The sequence below is a fragment of the Oryza sativa genome, chromosome 3, assembly GCF_034140825.1.
Source record: "Oryza sativa Japonica Group chromosome 3, ASM3414082v1".
Taxonomy (NCBI): Eukaryota; Viridiplantae; Streptophyta; class Magnoliopsida; order Poales; family Poaceae; genus Oryza; species Oryza sativa.
The window spans coordinates 5,302,669-5,320,043 of NC_089037.1; the positions used below are offsets into that span (position 1 = coordinate 5,302,669).

A 17,375-nucleotide genomic window follows, 5' to 3' on the forward strand; every position below is an offset into this window, starting at 1 on the left:
TATTCCATCATTCTATTTTGGCCAATAAATGAACATTATATGAAGACTAGACCATATCAAAAGATTGGCTATGAGCTGATTATAAGCCATACAATATAAATTATGGATAAAACTGTGTCTTAGAAGTTAATGCTGAAAAAGAAGCGACATTAAAAATATTCAAAAATTAACTTCAAAATTAAGTTTTAAAACTTATTGGCAATGGCTATTTTCATATAGGGCGACCGATAAGGCTATTAGGTGCATGCTTTCGTCTGAGAATGTTCTTAATTTATTTCCTAGGGCCCTGTTTAGAAGGCCCTACTTGATTCAGTTCAAGTTATTATAATCTAGGTTATTATGTTTAATCTGAAACAAACAAATAGATTATTATAATATAAACTCATATTAGTAAAATATGATAATCTCCTCCAAAGGTGTTTTTTTATATATTATTGAGTGACTAAAGACTCAATGCCCCTAGAGACTTGAAGAAATTTTCCCACCTCTGTCATCCATCTGAACAAATAGTTAAGGGCATTGTAAACTTTACACCCTGTTTGGATGGGAAGGACTAATTTTTAGTCCCTCCCATAGGGACTTATATTTCTATGAGAAGGACTAAAATTAGTTTCTCCCATCCAAACAGCCCCTTAGTTTTCCAAACCAAGTAATTCATGCCTCCAATAATCCACTGAAAGCCTCCAATAATCCACTGAAATAAACAACAACTTACAGCTTATTCTACTTTAGTTTATTGTAATATAGTTTAATATCTAACTTAATAATTTAGATTACAATAATTCTAAACTGAAACAAATAGAACATGAGAACATGATATTATGAGAAAGTCGATTACGAGAATCCGAAATAGCTAAAATTACCAATATTCTGGTTCCTTGCTTATTTTTTATAGAGTACTAGAAAAATATCCGTGCGTTGTAACGGGTGAAGGTTATTTTAATCGTATTATTATTATATGGTTTAGTTAAGGTAAAATTTACTGTGTTAAATTCGCTTGGATATATATTTTGTTAGAAAATCATGTGCTACAATTAAGAGTCCGATCATCTCAAGTTAGCATGCGAGTTTTTTTTAAAAAGATTTATTATACGATTCCTTCTATTATTCCAAAAGCGAACCAAACTTAAGAACCGACTCATATACGGATGACGTATCAAAAGTACCGACAAAAATATCTTTAATTTTTATAATAGTAGAGATATAAATATAATGCCTCATAATCTAGATAAAGAAAAACAAAATTATTTAAAAAGTTGTTGATCTCAATAGAAACTGCAGGTGTCACAAACCCTACGCACATGCGCGGCTGGTAATCACTTGAGTACAATTACTATGCAGACTTCATAATTGGGCGTGCAACACTGGCAAGATTTTCCTGGCCTCTCCGGTGTGCGGACTTAAACTGAGCAGCAGACGAGGTCAAGCGGTGCGCGCCGAGCCGTGTGGCGCGGGTTGCGCCGGCCGGCGACCGCGAACTGGGGTCGACTCGACTGCAGCAGTGGCGCCGTCAGAATTGTCGTTCTGCCCTTTGGGCCGGTCGAGTCAATACCGAGGCACCGGACAAAACCGCGAGATCCAAAAACGGGGAACCTTTCAAAACGTGCGTGAACTTAAAGATGGCAGCGCGGCCGCTCCGCGATGTTTGCTCGTGTGTACGCTGTTGAATGGCGGCTGCAGAAAACAGTAGTAGCGCTGGCCTTCAGCGAAGTAGCGAACAGATTCAGGTGGGAAATGTGAACGAACGAACGAAACGTGTGGAATTGTGCAAAAATCATCTTATCGTTCGCGTAGTGTTCGTGAGTCGTGACACGTGACAGTAGGGAAATCCGTCCAAACTGACGGCTAAATTAAAATTGGTATCGGATCAATATGAAGGGCCCTTGGCCTGTTACTCTATGTCAGCCCACTCAAACAAGACACTTTAAGAAAGGAATAAGTTCACTTGACATCCCTTATCTTGATGTCGAGTTCAAATCTTATCCTCAAACCGTAATACCTGAAATCTTAAACCCCCATCTTGTGAAACCAGATTAAATTAAATCCTAACATAATATGGACGATTTTTTTAACTAACGTGGCATCCTAGCAAGCAAAACGAAAAATTATAAGAACATGAGACCTGCATTAAGATGACTTCCACCTCTCCAAACCTATTTCCTCCCCATCCCCCTACATTTCTCCCCTCTATTTCCTAGGAGTTTCCCGACGGTCGTCGATCCCTTATGCGACAGGCGGCGGTGGCACATCCTGCTTTTTCTTCACCGCCTAGACAGCCACGACCCAATCCTCATCGGCCGCCCACTACCATTGTTGCCTTCTTGCATACGGCCAATGAGCTCTAGCTCACTGACTCTCTTGTCTCCCTCTTAATCTCCTCTGCTGCCACAAACCACCAAAGCCCCCTCATCGTCGACCTCCCACCGCCACTATCACCTCCGTCTTAATCTCCCCATCAGGCTGCCATTGCTCCTCTCTCCGCCGATTTGCTCCTCGGGAAGAGAGGGGATAGGTGGGATAGGTAGAAGTTCACCTACATGTAGGTCCCACATGTTTTTTTCTCAAACTGGGATGCCAAGTCAATCAAAACAATCATCCATACTGACCTTATTTAACTTGGTTTTGTAAGATGGGGTTCAGTATTTTTTTATTGCAGTTGAAGGATGTGGTTCAAACTTGGCTTCAAACTGAGGGACGTACGTAAAGTAACTTATTCCTTTGAGAAACAATAACCAAACGGCGGAAAAAGTACACCGAAGGTCCCTTAACTTGTCATCGGGTTACAAAATCGTCCCTTAACCACAAAACCAGATATAGAACATCATTCAACTTGCAAAACCGTTCATATTAGTTTCCTTGGTGGTTTTGTGCCCGGTTTTCTCCAACGTGACAGCTGAGTCAGCATAGGACCCACCTGTCTGGGTGACCACGTCATCACTATTTCTCTTTCCCCTCTTCTCTGCCTTCCTCTCTCTCATTTTTCTCCTCCGTATGGGCAAGCCGACCGGCGGGCGAGGCGGGAGAGGAGGAGGTCGGGTGGCCGGCGACCAACGACGGGCGACGCGGCGGCGGCAATGACGTGAGAGCAGGAGGGACGCCCCCCACGCCGCCGCCACTGCTGCCGCCAACGGCGCGGGCGCCAGATCGCGGCCTGGATGACGACGGCAGCTTCCTCGCTCTCCCCATCGCGTTCCCCGTCGGCGCCGTCCGCCTCCGCCTCATCCTCCCGCGCCAGTCCTCCCACGTCGCTGGCCTCCGTCAGCTCTCGCGACCCGCGGACATCACCCCGGAGCTCCGCCGTTTCCTTGACTCCCGCTTCTGCTCGCAAGCCGACCTCGCCGTGGCCGCCAACGTCGAGGCCGAGATCCGCGGGCGTTACGCGGAGCTCGAGGTCTCGGTATCTGACCACTCCGTCCGCCTAGCGGCCGCCGCCGCAGCTTACTCCTCCAGTTGCAGCGCCGCCGGCACCGCTCTGAGTAATGTCCGCGGCTGCCTCGCTGCCCTGAATGCCTCCACCTCTGAACCAAGTATCACAGACAAAACACTTGTTACTGATTTATTAAGGGAAAATTTATTAAATACTGTGCTTCGCGAGTTGATTTTTGCTTGAATTTGTGATTCATTGTTGTTTTAGGGGTTACAGAAGAGGTGGAGGTTGGGAGCGAGGAGATGTTGTTTGAGCAACTTACTTCTCTGGCGAAAGAGGTGGCGATAGTGGAGTTGGTCAGGGATTACGCCACTGAGTGTGACATTAGTTTCCTCGGACAACGGCGACGGGGAGAGCAAGGAGGCCGCCGTCGTTATCCATGGCAGCTGGTGGAGAGGCGACGGAGGCCGACGGCGTGGGGGGCAACCCTCCTGCTCCCACGTTGTCGCCGTCGACGCTGCTGCCGCCGCCGCGTCGCCCGTCGCCGGTCGCCCGACCTCCTCCCGCCTTGCCCCGTTGGCCGGCTTGCCCAGACGGGGGAGAAAAATGAGAGAAAGGAAGTGAGAGAAGAGGGGAAAGAGAAAGAGTGATGACGTGGTCACCCTGACATGTGGGTCCCACGCTGACTCACGTCGGAGAAAACCGGGCACAAAACCAACCAAGGATCTAAAGTGAACGGTTTTGCAAGATGAACGATCTAATATATCTGGTTTTGTAGTTGGTGGACGATTTTGTATCTCAGTGAATCTTCGGTGTACTTTTTCCCCAAACGGCCCATGTTAGAGATTACTTGGGCTGAACTATCAGATCCACATGCAGCCCAAGCCCATGAATGCATCCCCTCTCCCTGCCAAGGGCTCACTAATACCAAATCGTGTCTATTGAACACCTGCTTTCTACCAAGGCTATGTTTAGTTCACATCAATCTTCTCCCAAACTCTCAGCTTTCTATCACATCACATCTAAAACTTTGCTACTCACATAAACTCATAACTTTTTTTTCTAAACTACCAATTTTTTCTAAACTTCTCTCCAATTTCAGAAACTAAAGAGATCCTCGAGAAGTCAAGAAGTAACGTAGTACACGACTCCTGTCAACCGAGGCCCCGGCGCGATGTTTCTTCAGTTCATCGGCGCTTTTCAGACGACGCCCCTGGTTGAAGCAAATGAGGCGAGCAGCGAGCGACACGAGTGCCACGTTGCCGATCCTCAACAGAAAGAAAGGCGGTTTTAACTTGATCATTAATCCATCAACATTGAACAACGACGCTAACCATGGCAACAAAACAACCGGATACGTCCGCCATAACGCACGGGATCGCGCCTTCGCTAACCGAGTGCCGGGACCATGTACATTACACGTTATCGCATCCAGCCAGTGGGAGTTGTTGCAAGAACGGAAGCAGAGAGAGCTTCTCTGCTTTGCTTAGGCTCGCAGTTTCTTATCTCCAGGCGCATCGTCGCAGCCTTCACCTCATCGCTGTGCCAATCGCAGCGTCTGCGCGCCGCTACCCTTGAGCGAGAAGAAAGTGTGGAGGCGGACACTTGCTCGTGTCGCATTCGGGCCATTTCCATGGCGTCTTGCTAGATCAGGCTGCAGGGGAGAGGGGTTGGGATGGATGGATGGATGGATGGGCACCGTTGCTTGAACACCGATCCAATCCATGCGTTGCCTGCTACATAATCGCTGATCATATATGCTCGTGTTGCAACGCGACAAGCGCTAGATCCACGGTGACACGCCCGTCTCAACCTAACCTATCGCTGGCCGCTGCGGATGCGTGTTCGGGGGCTTCTTCAGACTCTCGCCAGAGCGTGATGCGTGCTTGTTTGTTTAGATGAGACTAAAAGTATCTATCACATCGGATGTTTGGATATTAATTATAAATATTAAACGTAGAATATTAGTAAAACCCATCTATAATCGTGGACTAATTCGCGAGATGAATCTATTGAGTCTAATTAATCCATAATTAGCCTATGTGATGATACAGTAAACATTTTCTAATTATGGATTAATTAGGCTTAAAAAATTTGTCTCGCGAATTAGCTTTTATTTATGTAATTAGTTTTGTAAGTAGTATATATTTAATACTCTAAATTAGTGTCTAAATACAGAGACTAAAGTTTAGTCCTAGATCCAAACACCACCTTAGCGTTTTCAGGGGCGTGCAAAGCTGCCGGTTTGTAGTAGTGAATTTAATATGGGGATCCGACCAAACCGGCTGCTTTGGGTGAAAGCAATGAGGTAACCACCGCCGTGGACGCGGCCGGAGCGAGGAGAGGGGGAGAGATCGGATCGTCCGGGTTGGTTGCTTACTGCAGGCTCCGGTTAGAGGAGTGTCTGGCACTGCATGCTTTGCTCGGTTGCTCCGGGCAGTGGCCTGAAAGTCTGAAACTGTTTCGCTGATACACAGAATGGATTATGGACAGTGTTGCAAAGGCTTCCAGAGAGTGTGTGGGTCAGTGGGTCTTCGGGTGTGTCATGCGTGATTGAGTGAAGCAATTAAATGAACGAGATTGATTTGTTGTCTTCAGAAACTAATCAATCTCCTATGCAAAAAAACATTGGGGAAAACAATGAGAACTGATGAGTGATGAAAGGGATGGTGATTGTCTTTTAGTAGGACGTTGCAAAATGAAAAATGTAAAAGAAAACCGAGCTACTCGCCTACTCGTACTGATTAATGGAAAATGCACTCTATTCGCCACGTATCACGTGTGCTCTCATATGAGTGGTACCAACCAAAACGCAGTATAAAACGCTAGCCACTTCCACCTGCGGCGCTCACTCGCCAAGCCTCTCGCAACCTTAGCTACAGTCCTACAGAAACAAAAGGAGAGCGCGATCAAGAAACGGGCGTTGCGCGACATCGGCGCGGGTCGGCGCAGATGGGCAACTGCCAGGCGGCGGAGGTGGCGACGGTGGTCATCCAGCACCCGGGCGGCGGCCGCACGGAGCGCGCGTACTGGGCGATGTCCGCGGGCGCCGTCATGGCGGCCAACCCGGGACACTACGTCGCCGCCGTGATCACCTCGCCTCCCGCCGCCGGCGCCTCCTCGGCCACCCCCGCCGCCGCGCCCGTCAAGCACCTCAAGCTGCTCCGCCCCGACGACACGCTCCTGCTCGGCCGCGTCTACCGCCTCGTCAGCTTCGAAGGTACGCACGTACTAGTACACACGCCGCGCCGTCTGCTCTGGTTGCATTGCGCGTGTGCCGCGCCGCGCGCACGCTTGCGCCTAAAAGTTGGTCAGATTCAGTCATTCGGATGTGCTCGCAAGCATGCTGCAATTGGCAGCACACTGATGATAAAGATGAGTTCGTGCCCGTCGCGCTCGCAAAAATTGCATTTTTTTTTGACTAAAACGGCAGGAGAACCATTTACTCTACTTTTTTGGTGTCGTCTATGATCATCTCTCTTGCATTTCTGGAGTTCCCATTGAAAGTTTGGAGGTATCTCCGATTAGTCTTCACTTTTTTCCCCATTATTTTGGTCCTGTCGCTTTTAGTTGCCAAGTGAACTGAATGATTGTGTATTCGTGTGCGTGTGTGACCAGAGGTGCTGAGAGAGTTCGCGTCGAAGCGGCATGTCAAGCTAAGCCGTGCCACGATCAAGGCCAAGGATGACGTGGAGGAGGAGACGAAGCCCGCCAAGCCTCGCCGCCGGCGAGGCAGCGGCGGCATCGCGCCAGAGGAGGAGTACTCCAGCCGGTCACTCGCAAAGGTAGTACGTCCAAGCCCAATGCATTCTCCCTGTTACGGAATTTCATTTGCCGTTTGCTTGTACGTGCACCGTATCATGATATCATATCCCAATTGCTGGCTCCCAGAATCCCCTGTGATCTGACCCGTCGCCATCGGTGGATCAAATCTGAAGCCCTAATGAATCACGCGCAAATCGCCATTACTATTTCCAAACTATACTACTCATTCCGTCTCACAATATAAAAGATTTTCAGTTTTTGTTTACAACGCTTGACCACTCGTCTTATTCAAATGTTGTTTACAAATATAGAAAACGAAAAGTTATGCTTAATATACTATAGATAATATAAACTAAGTCACAAATAAAATAAATAATAATTTTAAAATTTTTTAAATAAGACGAGTGGTCAAACGTTGTAAACAAAAACTCAAAATCTTATATTATTGGACGAACGGAGTGCACTATACAGAACTATGCTACCTTAAACTGTCGACATGGCCATGGCAACAACTCTTCATGTCCTCGTGAATATCCAGTAAATCCACTCACTCTCAAGATTCCATCTGTCCAGGTCATGCGCCAGAGTGACGAGCCGGAGCCCGTGGCGAGGGCGAGCCCGTCCGCCGCGCCGAAGCCGGAGAGCGACATTGATGACCACGCCGACGGCGAGGCGGCCGAGCCGGACTGCGACCTGGAGGCGCTGCTGCCGCCGCACGGGGTGGTGTTCGGCCGGCGAGTCGCCCGGCAATGGAGACCGGCGCTGCAGAGCATTGCGGAAGGGTGAGGCCGACCCACTGGCTCAGGCTGGCCGACGGCGAGCCGGCTGCAAGACTTCGTCGTCGACTCGTCGTTTCCGAGCACACAGCGTAGTACTGCAGTTGTAGAAAGTGAAGTAGTGACAAGTCTCACTGGACGTGTAGCGTGACAAGTCATGTAGAATAAAGCTACGAGTACCTTGTGGATATATCCAGCTGATGCATGTACGTATACTATGGATTGATGATGGGTGTAACGTGACGGATCGTATACTCCATTTAGTTTGCACCTAAGAGGCCTTGCATGTGTCCGAAATAATCTAGCTCTTACTGTGTCCAGACAGCTGATAAGCGAGAACAAAGCAATAAAAAAACCATATTTAGGTAAAAAAATATATCTATATATTTATGTTATTAATGATTTAAAAATCATGCTAAAAAAGACTACCATGAAAACCCTAAAAAATCAACTACAAAATTAACTTTTAAATAATTGATAACAGGTTAGTAAATAGAAGACGAGAGACACCACGTATTGCTTCCAGTATTCGCAATGAAAGCCGTTCTTATTGAGTGGTTTCAAGTGCCATATAAAAGGGAGGAATTCTATGGGAAGGGATACCATCCTAATAGGATCGCTCCCTCTCCACCTCCCTAAGACGCGAGAGGCTGACGCCGGCGGCACGGAGACGCAGCTCATCCGCTGCCCCTCACCCCGTAGTTACACTAGCCACGGCTGACCACAGCGTCGCCCATGACGCCCCCTAGGCCCCAGTCGACGTAGCACCTCCGCCATGAGCTCCCTTGGCACAACCCTCCCGCCTAGCTCTAGTGCCTCCTCCTCGGCGTCGACGCCGGATTGACGCACCGTCGCCACTTGCGCATCCTTTCTCCAGTAGTGTTGTAGTTCCCATCACGGCGCTGCTATGGGATGGCTCCCTCTCCGCTCAAGTCTCTCTCTCTCTCTCCCTCTCTCTATCTCTGTCTCTCCCTACGAGCTTGGCTGCCACCGCTGGTTATGAGCTCCGGTGTGGCGTGGGGAATGGACGGTGGGGGACGCAGCCGCCGCGCCAAGCTCCGGAGTGGGACATGGATGGTGGGGGCACCTGATACCTAATGGAAATCACCTGACACCTGGTATGTATCACTTGATAGTATCACCTGATACATGATAGTAATCGCCTGATACTTCATTGGTATCACCTGATACCTTACAAGTATAACCTAATACGTGATAGAAATAGCCTGATACTTGATAGGTATCACTTGATACCTCGCAAGTATCACGTACTACGTGGTAGGAATCGCATGATACCTGATAGGATCACATGATACCTCGCAAGTATCATCTAATACGTGGTAGGAATCGCCTGATACTTGATAGTTATACCTGATACCGGTTAGGTATCGAAACATGAAACCTAACCGGTATCATCCCGTCCGAACGGGATTCCGTTGTATAGCAGCCCTCTATAAAAGCTAAGGCCACTCATCTAAAAGTATTCTTATATTATAAGTGACTTCAAATAACATCTTCTATTTTCTACGTCAGTCTTTTTTAAAAAAACATGTCACTCCTGATTTTTGCACTAATACCAAAAATCCATAAACTAATATAAACTCACTACTCTCATCCCCCCTCTTGCCCCACCCCTCTATGGGATTGACATTTGGCACCAATGTGCCTCCCTCTCGACAATGAGCTCTAACGCCACAACCTCTTCTCTCAAGTGAGAGACAAAGGACAGTGGACGCACGGACCAAATGAGGACGAACCTACGCGAGCTTCCAAATTTGGTGATGGATCTAATCATTTGCCATCACTGTGGTCCTTGCACTGCTAACTGTCACTCCACCTTAATCCTGGTTTGGGTTATCAACGATGGTGACAACTGCCGATGAGAGGTTTGTTGTAGCCGCTCCCCATGAAGGTTGCTACCATCGGTAGCCACTTACATCGTATGTCCTTGTCTAAGACAAGAAAACCCAAAAAAAAAATGCAGACCAACCCTATGATGGCAATAGCAAGTTCTTTCTAGTCGCATCCTCCCTGTAGATCTGCCCCCCTCCACCCGCTCTGCCTATCATCCCTCATCCCTCTTGATCTTCCTCTCCTCTCTCCAACCACCACTTTTCCCAACCGCCAAGAACAACTCAAGGGCATGTGGTGGGAAAGGCGAGACCTGATCACCGAACGTAGCTTGTGAGCCATGGCCTCAACCCTATAGGGCACATGTGCCATCGTACAAAGCACGAGAAGCCACACGAACAAACTATGTGGGCTTAAGCCGGAGGGACAACTCCGACTTGATTTAACAAAGCGCCACTCACTATGTCTTCGGGTTGTGAATGGCCTACCGAGTAAGGAATATCTATCTATAATGACACATGATAGCAGGGGATTGAGATCATCTATCTTCAAGTTACTGTGTCTGTCGACGTTTGATGTCTCGACTACGATATTTGCATGGCATGGGGATCGTTGGTACTAGGATATACGTGAGACTGAGGTAAAAGAGACGGCGGGGAGGATTTTTATACAGGTTCGGGCCCCTGAATTGTCAGGTAATAACCCTAGATCCTGTTGGCCGAAGCCGGTATTGCCCTTATTCATGATAATCACACCAGTACAATATTTGGGGTAGTCTATCTAACTGTTGTCGACATGGCGGTCTGACGATCTGACTCGTAGTCGACAACAGGGTAGCCTTCCTCCTCGAATCCGTGCCCGGCGAGATCAGAGATAGCGCTTTCATCTCTCCTGACAGTATCCGAAGACACCGTAGGGTACTAGCCGTGCTTATCCCTGAAGTCAATATCCGGCGGCGTGTCTTGGCGTATGTAGGCTTCTATATTGTCTGTGTTGGGTGTTGATCCTCCTCTCTCTCCTCCTAGGGGGGCTTGTATTTATACCCATAGGTCTCCCCTTGTCCAAGTAGAACTAGGAAAACCAATATGGATACAATCCGAATAGTCCTTATCGTTTCCATGTAGAACTCTGGTTGTCTTTCCTTATCCGGAACTCCTCCTATATCTGAAGGTTGCTTCCATATAGGACATGGTATGTAGTGGGTCCTGACGAGATTTAGTCAACTACTATTAGGTATGTGGTATCCATAACCCTGACAGTAGCCCCCGACTTCAATGCAAATGAACGAGTTCATATTCTCAACCGCAGACCTTGGAGGAACTGTAATCGAGCGCACGTGACCGTTCTCGGTGAGTTCAGAGATAGCGTTAGATTTTCTTTATCAGCCTCGTGCGGACACCTAAAGGGTTTGTCTGAGTCAATCTCCGACGTCAACCAAGAAAGTACAGAGCATACGACTAAGTCTCCTGTCTTGCTGTAATCGAGAATTTGGATTGAAGTCAAGAAATTTATCTCGGCGGGTACACCATCTTTTCATTCCGTATTCCTTGTCGATATCCACCAACCGCTCTCGAGTGATCGAGAAGGCGCAGAGTCTGCGATGGAGCCTTGTCAATATTTGTCATACTCGCCTTAGTCGATCTTGGTGTAGAACCATAGAGACATGAAGTCTTCGACAATGTCGAATAGAATTTTCCTGAAATCAATACTCAGAAAAGAATATTAGATAGAAATAGCCCCCGAGCGAATGCTCAAAGGGTAACATGTTATAGAATTTATGGAAAACTGAAAATGAATTAAACTTACAGACCAATGTTTTGTATATGAGCGTCTACTCTTTTACCGACTTCGATCAGTCAGTTTGTTGAGTTATACACTCTCTCTAGCCCCCAGCCTTGTCATCGGAGAATCGTTCTCGGAAGATAAGGCTCTTGGACCTTTGACCTGCCTCAGTTGAACAAGCACTGATCCTAGCCCCCAGCCGTGAAGTTGGAAAATCCATTTCTGATTACATGGCTTGGTTAATACGCACGGCGAGAACTCTTACACGACCAGATCTTACATGGTCTTTCGTCTTTGAAGGATCCGACAAGGCCATATCGGCTCTGGGCGTCCCCAGCCGAAGTTCCCTTATGTTCCTCGGAGGTCTTGTCAAGACAGCGTAAAGGGACATTAGGATAGGTTTCAACGCTAGGTGTCTTTTGTGGTAAGGGATCTCTGGATAAAACACTTGGCGATATTGTGTATCTGATGTCAACTTTGTTGGAGTAGAGGTAATGGAAGAATTGCTACACCTCTGGTTGAGGACCAGGTGGTAGTTGCAACTCGACCACTAGAAGTAGAAATAGTGGGAGAATCGCTACACCGCTGGTCGAGAACCAGATGTAGTCTAAAATCGACCACTAGAAATAAAGGTAGTGGGAGAATCGCTACACCGCAGATCGAGAACCAGGTGTAGTTTAAACTCGACCAGTAGAAGTCAGGGTAGTGGGAGAATTGACTGGTTGAGAACCAGTGAGTAGGTGTCTCTCGATCATTTGGAGTCATGGTACGAGGACCGCTACGCTGCCGGTCGAAGACTAGTCGTAGCTGTTCCTCAACCATCTGAAGTCATGGTGCGAGAGATTGCTACGTTTTACTAGTTCGAGAACCAGCGAGCGAGTAGAATTATCTCTCAAACACCAATGGAAGTTGCGGTGTGAGAGATTGCTACGTACTGGTTCGAGGACTAGCGAGCGAGTATAATTATCTCTCGAACACCAATGGAAGTGCTAGAGTTGGTTTATTATGTGCGTCTCATGTGGCCAGCATGACTCACACACCCAACTTGTACCATATCCGGATGTCCGTTCGCAATCATGTCGGGTGATCAAGCCGACGGCGTTCGCGAGGAATTATCCGTTAACAACCTTTTCTCGAGTAGTCCAGCCATGGCCGGTGCTATGAGATAGGTCGTCGGTCTTCGTTGGTGGGTTGGGCGCGACGACTCTGCATTTGTCGAGATCGTTCTCGATAATGCGGCGTACTTGACCATAACCTACTCGAGTGCTCAATTGTTCCTGAAAAATATTTTCTAGAAGACAAGACATATAGCAGATAATATCGAGTATGTAGTCAAAAATTTCATGGATCTTCTATCATTATCAGGATATGACGAGAAGATGTAAATATCAGGCATTATGTAAACCGTAAACAATCATGATTTATACGGAAGAAAATAGAGCGAGCCCCCAGTGTTAAACCGTAGTCGATTTAACATCGGGGACACTCGCGCAATAGATTTTGTATAAAAAAACATGCTCTAGGTAGACATAATGAATTATTGATCTGACAATATTGTATAGATCGGAAAAAATAGGTACGGTAAATTGCATATAAAATAATGCGTACCTGTGTTGATATATGCCGGATATATCTACGAAATTAGTAGATTAACTTGAAAATTAACCTACTAAATACCTTTGGTTTGTCCGGATGGCATATACACATATAACTAAAGTCACCATGCATGTATGCCGTATGGATGTGTGTTGTCTGATCTTTGAATCTGATGGATGTGTGTTGTCTGATCTTTGAATCTGAGTTGAGCCACGTGTGCATGTGCAGTTGGTAGAAAATCGGTAATTTTGTTGACCGTGTATCCCATGACTTACGTGGCCTCGCAAGTCTCCTGTCACGGCAAGGGATAATTAGAGTCCCATTCCCACACAGCATACGAGCACACGTAGTCGTCTAGGATTCAGGGGATGAGTCGTCCGGTTTCCTCGGTGATGGCGTTGATCTGGCGGCTAGATGGTCAACCGATCGGCTCTAGTGAATTTTCAGAGCAGACACTGTGACCCGAAGATATAGCCGGCGCCGACAAAGTAGTGAACTATTGTCCTCCACGGTCAGCTCAAGTACTCCGATTGGTGAGGTAGATCAATTTGTTGACGATGATGATCTTAATCTCGTCGGGGGAACGTACTTTGTTCGGGTTAGATCTCTCAGAGCCGAAGTTGTCGAGTAACTTATTGTTGGAGAATCCATCTCTTAAACCCATCTCGTCGAAAACCTGAAGCACCAAAATCCCCCTACCTGGCGCGCCACTGTCGACGTTTGATGTCGCGATTCTGGTATTTGCATAGTATGGGGATCGTTGGTACTAAGATATACGCGAGACTGAGGTAAAAGAGACGGAGGCGAGGATTTTTATACAGGTTCGGGCCCCTAAATTGTCAGGTAATAACCATACATCCTGTTGGCCGAAGCCGGTATTGCTCTTATTCATGATAATCATACCAGTATAATATTTGGGGTAGCCTATCTAACTGTTGTCGACATAGCGGTCTGACGATCTGACTCGTAGTCGACAACAGGATAGCCTTCCTCCTCGAATCCGTGCCCGGCGAGATCAGAGATAGCGCTTTCGTCTCTCCTGACAATATCCGGAGACACCGTAGGGTACTAGCCGTGCTTATCCCTGAAGTCGATATCCGACGGCGTGTCTTGACGTATGTAGGCTTCTATATTGTCTGTGTTGGGTGTTGATCCTCCTCCCTCTCCTCCTAGGGGGGCTTGTATTTATGCCCATAGGCGCCCCCTTGTCCAAGTAGAACTAGGGAAACCAATATGGATACAATCTGAGTAGTCCTTGTCGTTTCCATGTAGAACTCTGGTTGTCTTTCCTTATCCGGAACTCCTCCTATATCTGAAGGTTGCTTCCGTATAGGACATGGTATGTAGTGGATCCTGTTGAGATTTAGTCAACTACTATTAGGTATGTGGTATTCATAACCCTGACAGTGTCTTTGATATAATATATGGGTTAAAGATTTATTGGGTCCACATGTCAGTGACAAAGTCACTTGGTAGAAGATCTTGATTCATGCAGGTGCGCTCTCAGCCCTACGTATCGTCGACGTCATCTATTATCAATCTCAGCCCTCTTAAGTGCGAAATCTAATGCAAGTTTAGAGCACGAACAAGTGATGTATGCCTGCAGCGATTAGAATGTGAAAGATGCACAACGTTAATTTCTGCATACGGCCAACCGAAATTTCCATTTCGGAGCCCAGTTTTGTCCATGAGCGAGCCGGGTAGTGGCCGTCGGTTGGCCCGTCCACCATCAGGTATTCATGCTAGCTAGACACAGCTGCTACCTAGCGTGAGGCACTGCTCGAACTTTGTACTCGCCCGTGAGCTTGACAATTCAGGAAGCAAAGCCTCGCCAGCTTCAGCTAATTCCTCCCGGTCACTTGACTGCTGCTCGTCTCGCGTTGCAGCCTTGCAGGCCCGGTCCAAACGGCGAATACTCCAGCAACATACACGTGGGGATCTGGGTCTGGTCTCTGGGCTGAGCCATGATCAGAGAAAGAGCATTGCATTGGGTTGCTCAGGGTTTCGTCAGTGCCGTTCGGGACGTGGAATGGATGGATGCGTGTGGGAGATGGGTTGGACTGGCAAATTAAAGCCACAGTGACATGACCTGATATGCGTGGTATGAGTATGACCGGTGATGCATGAGTGAGTGAGTTTAGTAGTTTACCCTCCGGGCTGCAGCTGCAGCTGGTATCTGTGTCTGTGTGTGCACTGTGGCACGCGTGCACGCAGCGGCGATGCCTCGTGCCTTTTTGCGACAAGAAAAGTGCCTGCAGCATCCCCGGACGAAGCAAATTCCTCCATGCCGCGCAGTGCCCGAGTTTGGCGAAAGATTTTGCATGCATCATGCATGGCCTGGCATTGTACCCTTTTTACTCGTATGATAGTGGTACCCTTTTCCTCGTATGGTAGTGACTCGTCTCGTTTGCTTTCAAGACCGAGCAGGCTAGCCTAAGCAAAAAAAAGTCTGATGAAAAACCGTGTCAGTGCCGAGTCTCAAGCCTAGCCGTCCGGTCCTCCGTGTTCGTCGTTTAATTGTTGCCGATAATAGCCATGGTTCCCTTGCCATTTGCGCGCAATGACCGCGACAAAATTAGCATAAACTCCGTCGTCGATCCGGTCTCGACCTCTCTCTCTCTCTCTTTCCTCCCCGTTTCTTGTCCTCCGAATCAGATCGAAACAGACAGCGGCCACCACATTCTTCCAGGTTCCAATCTTTGATTAGTTGGTTGCGTCTCTAGGCTGCAGCAACACGAGGTGATCGATCGATGAGCTACTACAATCCTCACGCCCATGTCGGCGTCCCCCCGCCACAAGGTCAAGACACTCAGACGTGCCAATCACAAGACTTGCAGATGTTATCTTGTTCCTGAACAAAAAATGCGGTTTGCTCTGATAACCAGGATACCCGCCGCCGCCGATGGATGCCTACGGGAAGGCCGGCGGCGTCGACGATCACCACCTCCACCACCAACATCATCAGTACCCGCCGCAGCCGCCGCCGCCGATGGATGCCTACGGGAAGGCCGTTGGCGTCGACGACCACCACCTCCACCACCAACACCATCAGTACCCGCCGCAGGCGCCGCCGCCGATGGGGTACCCGGGGGCGCACCCGTACCCTCCTCCGCCACAGCCGTACGGATACCCGCCGCCGCAGATGTACCCGCCGCCGTACGCGCAGCCGCCGCCGCCCCCGCCGCACCGGCACGAGCGCCCCTCGTTCTGCCAGGGATGGTACGTGTACACAAACAACGTAATTAACCTCGCACCACACTGTCAAGCCTTGTGAATTCAGAATTCTGGTTTCAGGAGGGACACAACTCCAACACGTTCTTTTTTAAAAAAAAACTTTCTGAATGCAGCTGTGATCACGTTTTTCTTGTATTCTGAATTCCCTTGTATACGTGGTCAGCCTCGCGGCCCTTTGTTGCTGCTGCCTCCTGGACGTATGCTTCTGACGACGAGGAGAGACGATCGAATTACCGAATGCAAAGCCCTGCTAAAATGGCGTGCTCGGAGGGAATCTACACGACGACGTACGTGGATGGTCCTTTCTACGTCATCGCAGGCTAGACTCTGGTTGGGTAGTACACTTGAATAGATTGTAGCTGTCGAGGTGCATGTATAAGTGGACATCTGGTTGTGTAACTTGTGCGTGACTATATGTTGTCTGGCTGGGATGATCGAAGAAGATTACTCAAATTCTGCTCCGGTGAAAACTTCATTGTTGTTACTTAGGTATTCGATCGCATTTCTTCTTGTTTCCTGGAAAACGAACTGTGTGTATAAGCCCGTCTTTTTTTTTTAAGCCTCAACTCTTCAAGTATAAGCTGTAGTATCTGAACTCACACGCACGAACTCACACCACCACACGCACACTACACACAACCAAGATCTACGCAAATACCCAAAGGCTGCACGTGGCTGAGAGATATACGAAGTTAACTGGCTTCGCACGTGACAGGCATGTCACCCTGACCAATGTGGCACATCCACGTGTGAGGCTGCAACAGAAGGAAAGGGGAATAAAACCCCAGTGCGAAACCCGCGTCGAGTGGCGCTCGAACGCGGGTGGTGGGCGCTCCACCGAGCGGCCCAACCACCGAGCCAACGGCTCGTTCGCGTGTTTAAGCCCGTCTTATCCTAAATGCAAAGCCCAAAACCCGCTATAGCGTACACAGGTCGCAATTGGCAATTGGCTAGGCGCTACCACCCATAGACCAGGCCCATCACACGTTTTCCGTTCCTTCTTT

At 48.2% G+C, this 17,375-nt stretch overlaps 2 protein-coding genes across 2 annotated transcripts; both read left to right on the top strand.

Moving 5' to 3' along the window:
- The first annotated feature begins 6,090 nt into the window (after positions 1–6,090).
- On the top strand, positions 6,091–8,183 carry LOC4331964 (uncharacterized). Its single transcript, XM_015773278.3, has 3 exons — positions 6,091–6,587; positions 6,986–7,152; positions 7,706–8,183. The coding sequence occupies exons 1-3, from the start codon at positions 6,320–6,322 to the stop codon at positions 7,916–7,918; spliced, it is 648 nt and encodes a 215-aa protein (XP_015628764.1). The 5' UTR covers positions 6,091–6,319; the 3' UTR covers positions 7,919–8,183.
- Positions 8,184–15,703: 7,520 nt separating this feature from the next.
- LOC4331965 (cysteine-rich and transmembrane domain-containing protein WIH2) lies at positions 15,704–16,895 on the top strand. The gene is made up of 3 exons (XM_015774538.3): positions 15,704–15,936; positions 16,023–16,356; positions 16,535–16,895. Exons 1-3 carry the CDS (start codon positions 15,888–15,890, stop codon positions 16,578–16,580), a joined length of 429 nt encoding a protein of 142 aa, XP_015630024.2. The 5' UTR covers positions 15,704–15,887; the 3' UTR covers positions 16,581–16,895.
- Positions 16,896–17,375: the final 480 nt, after the last annotated feature.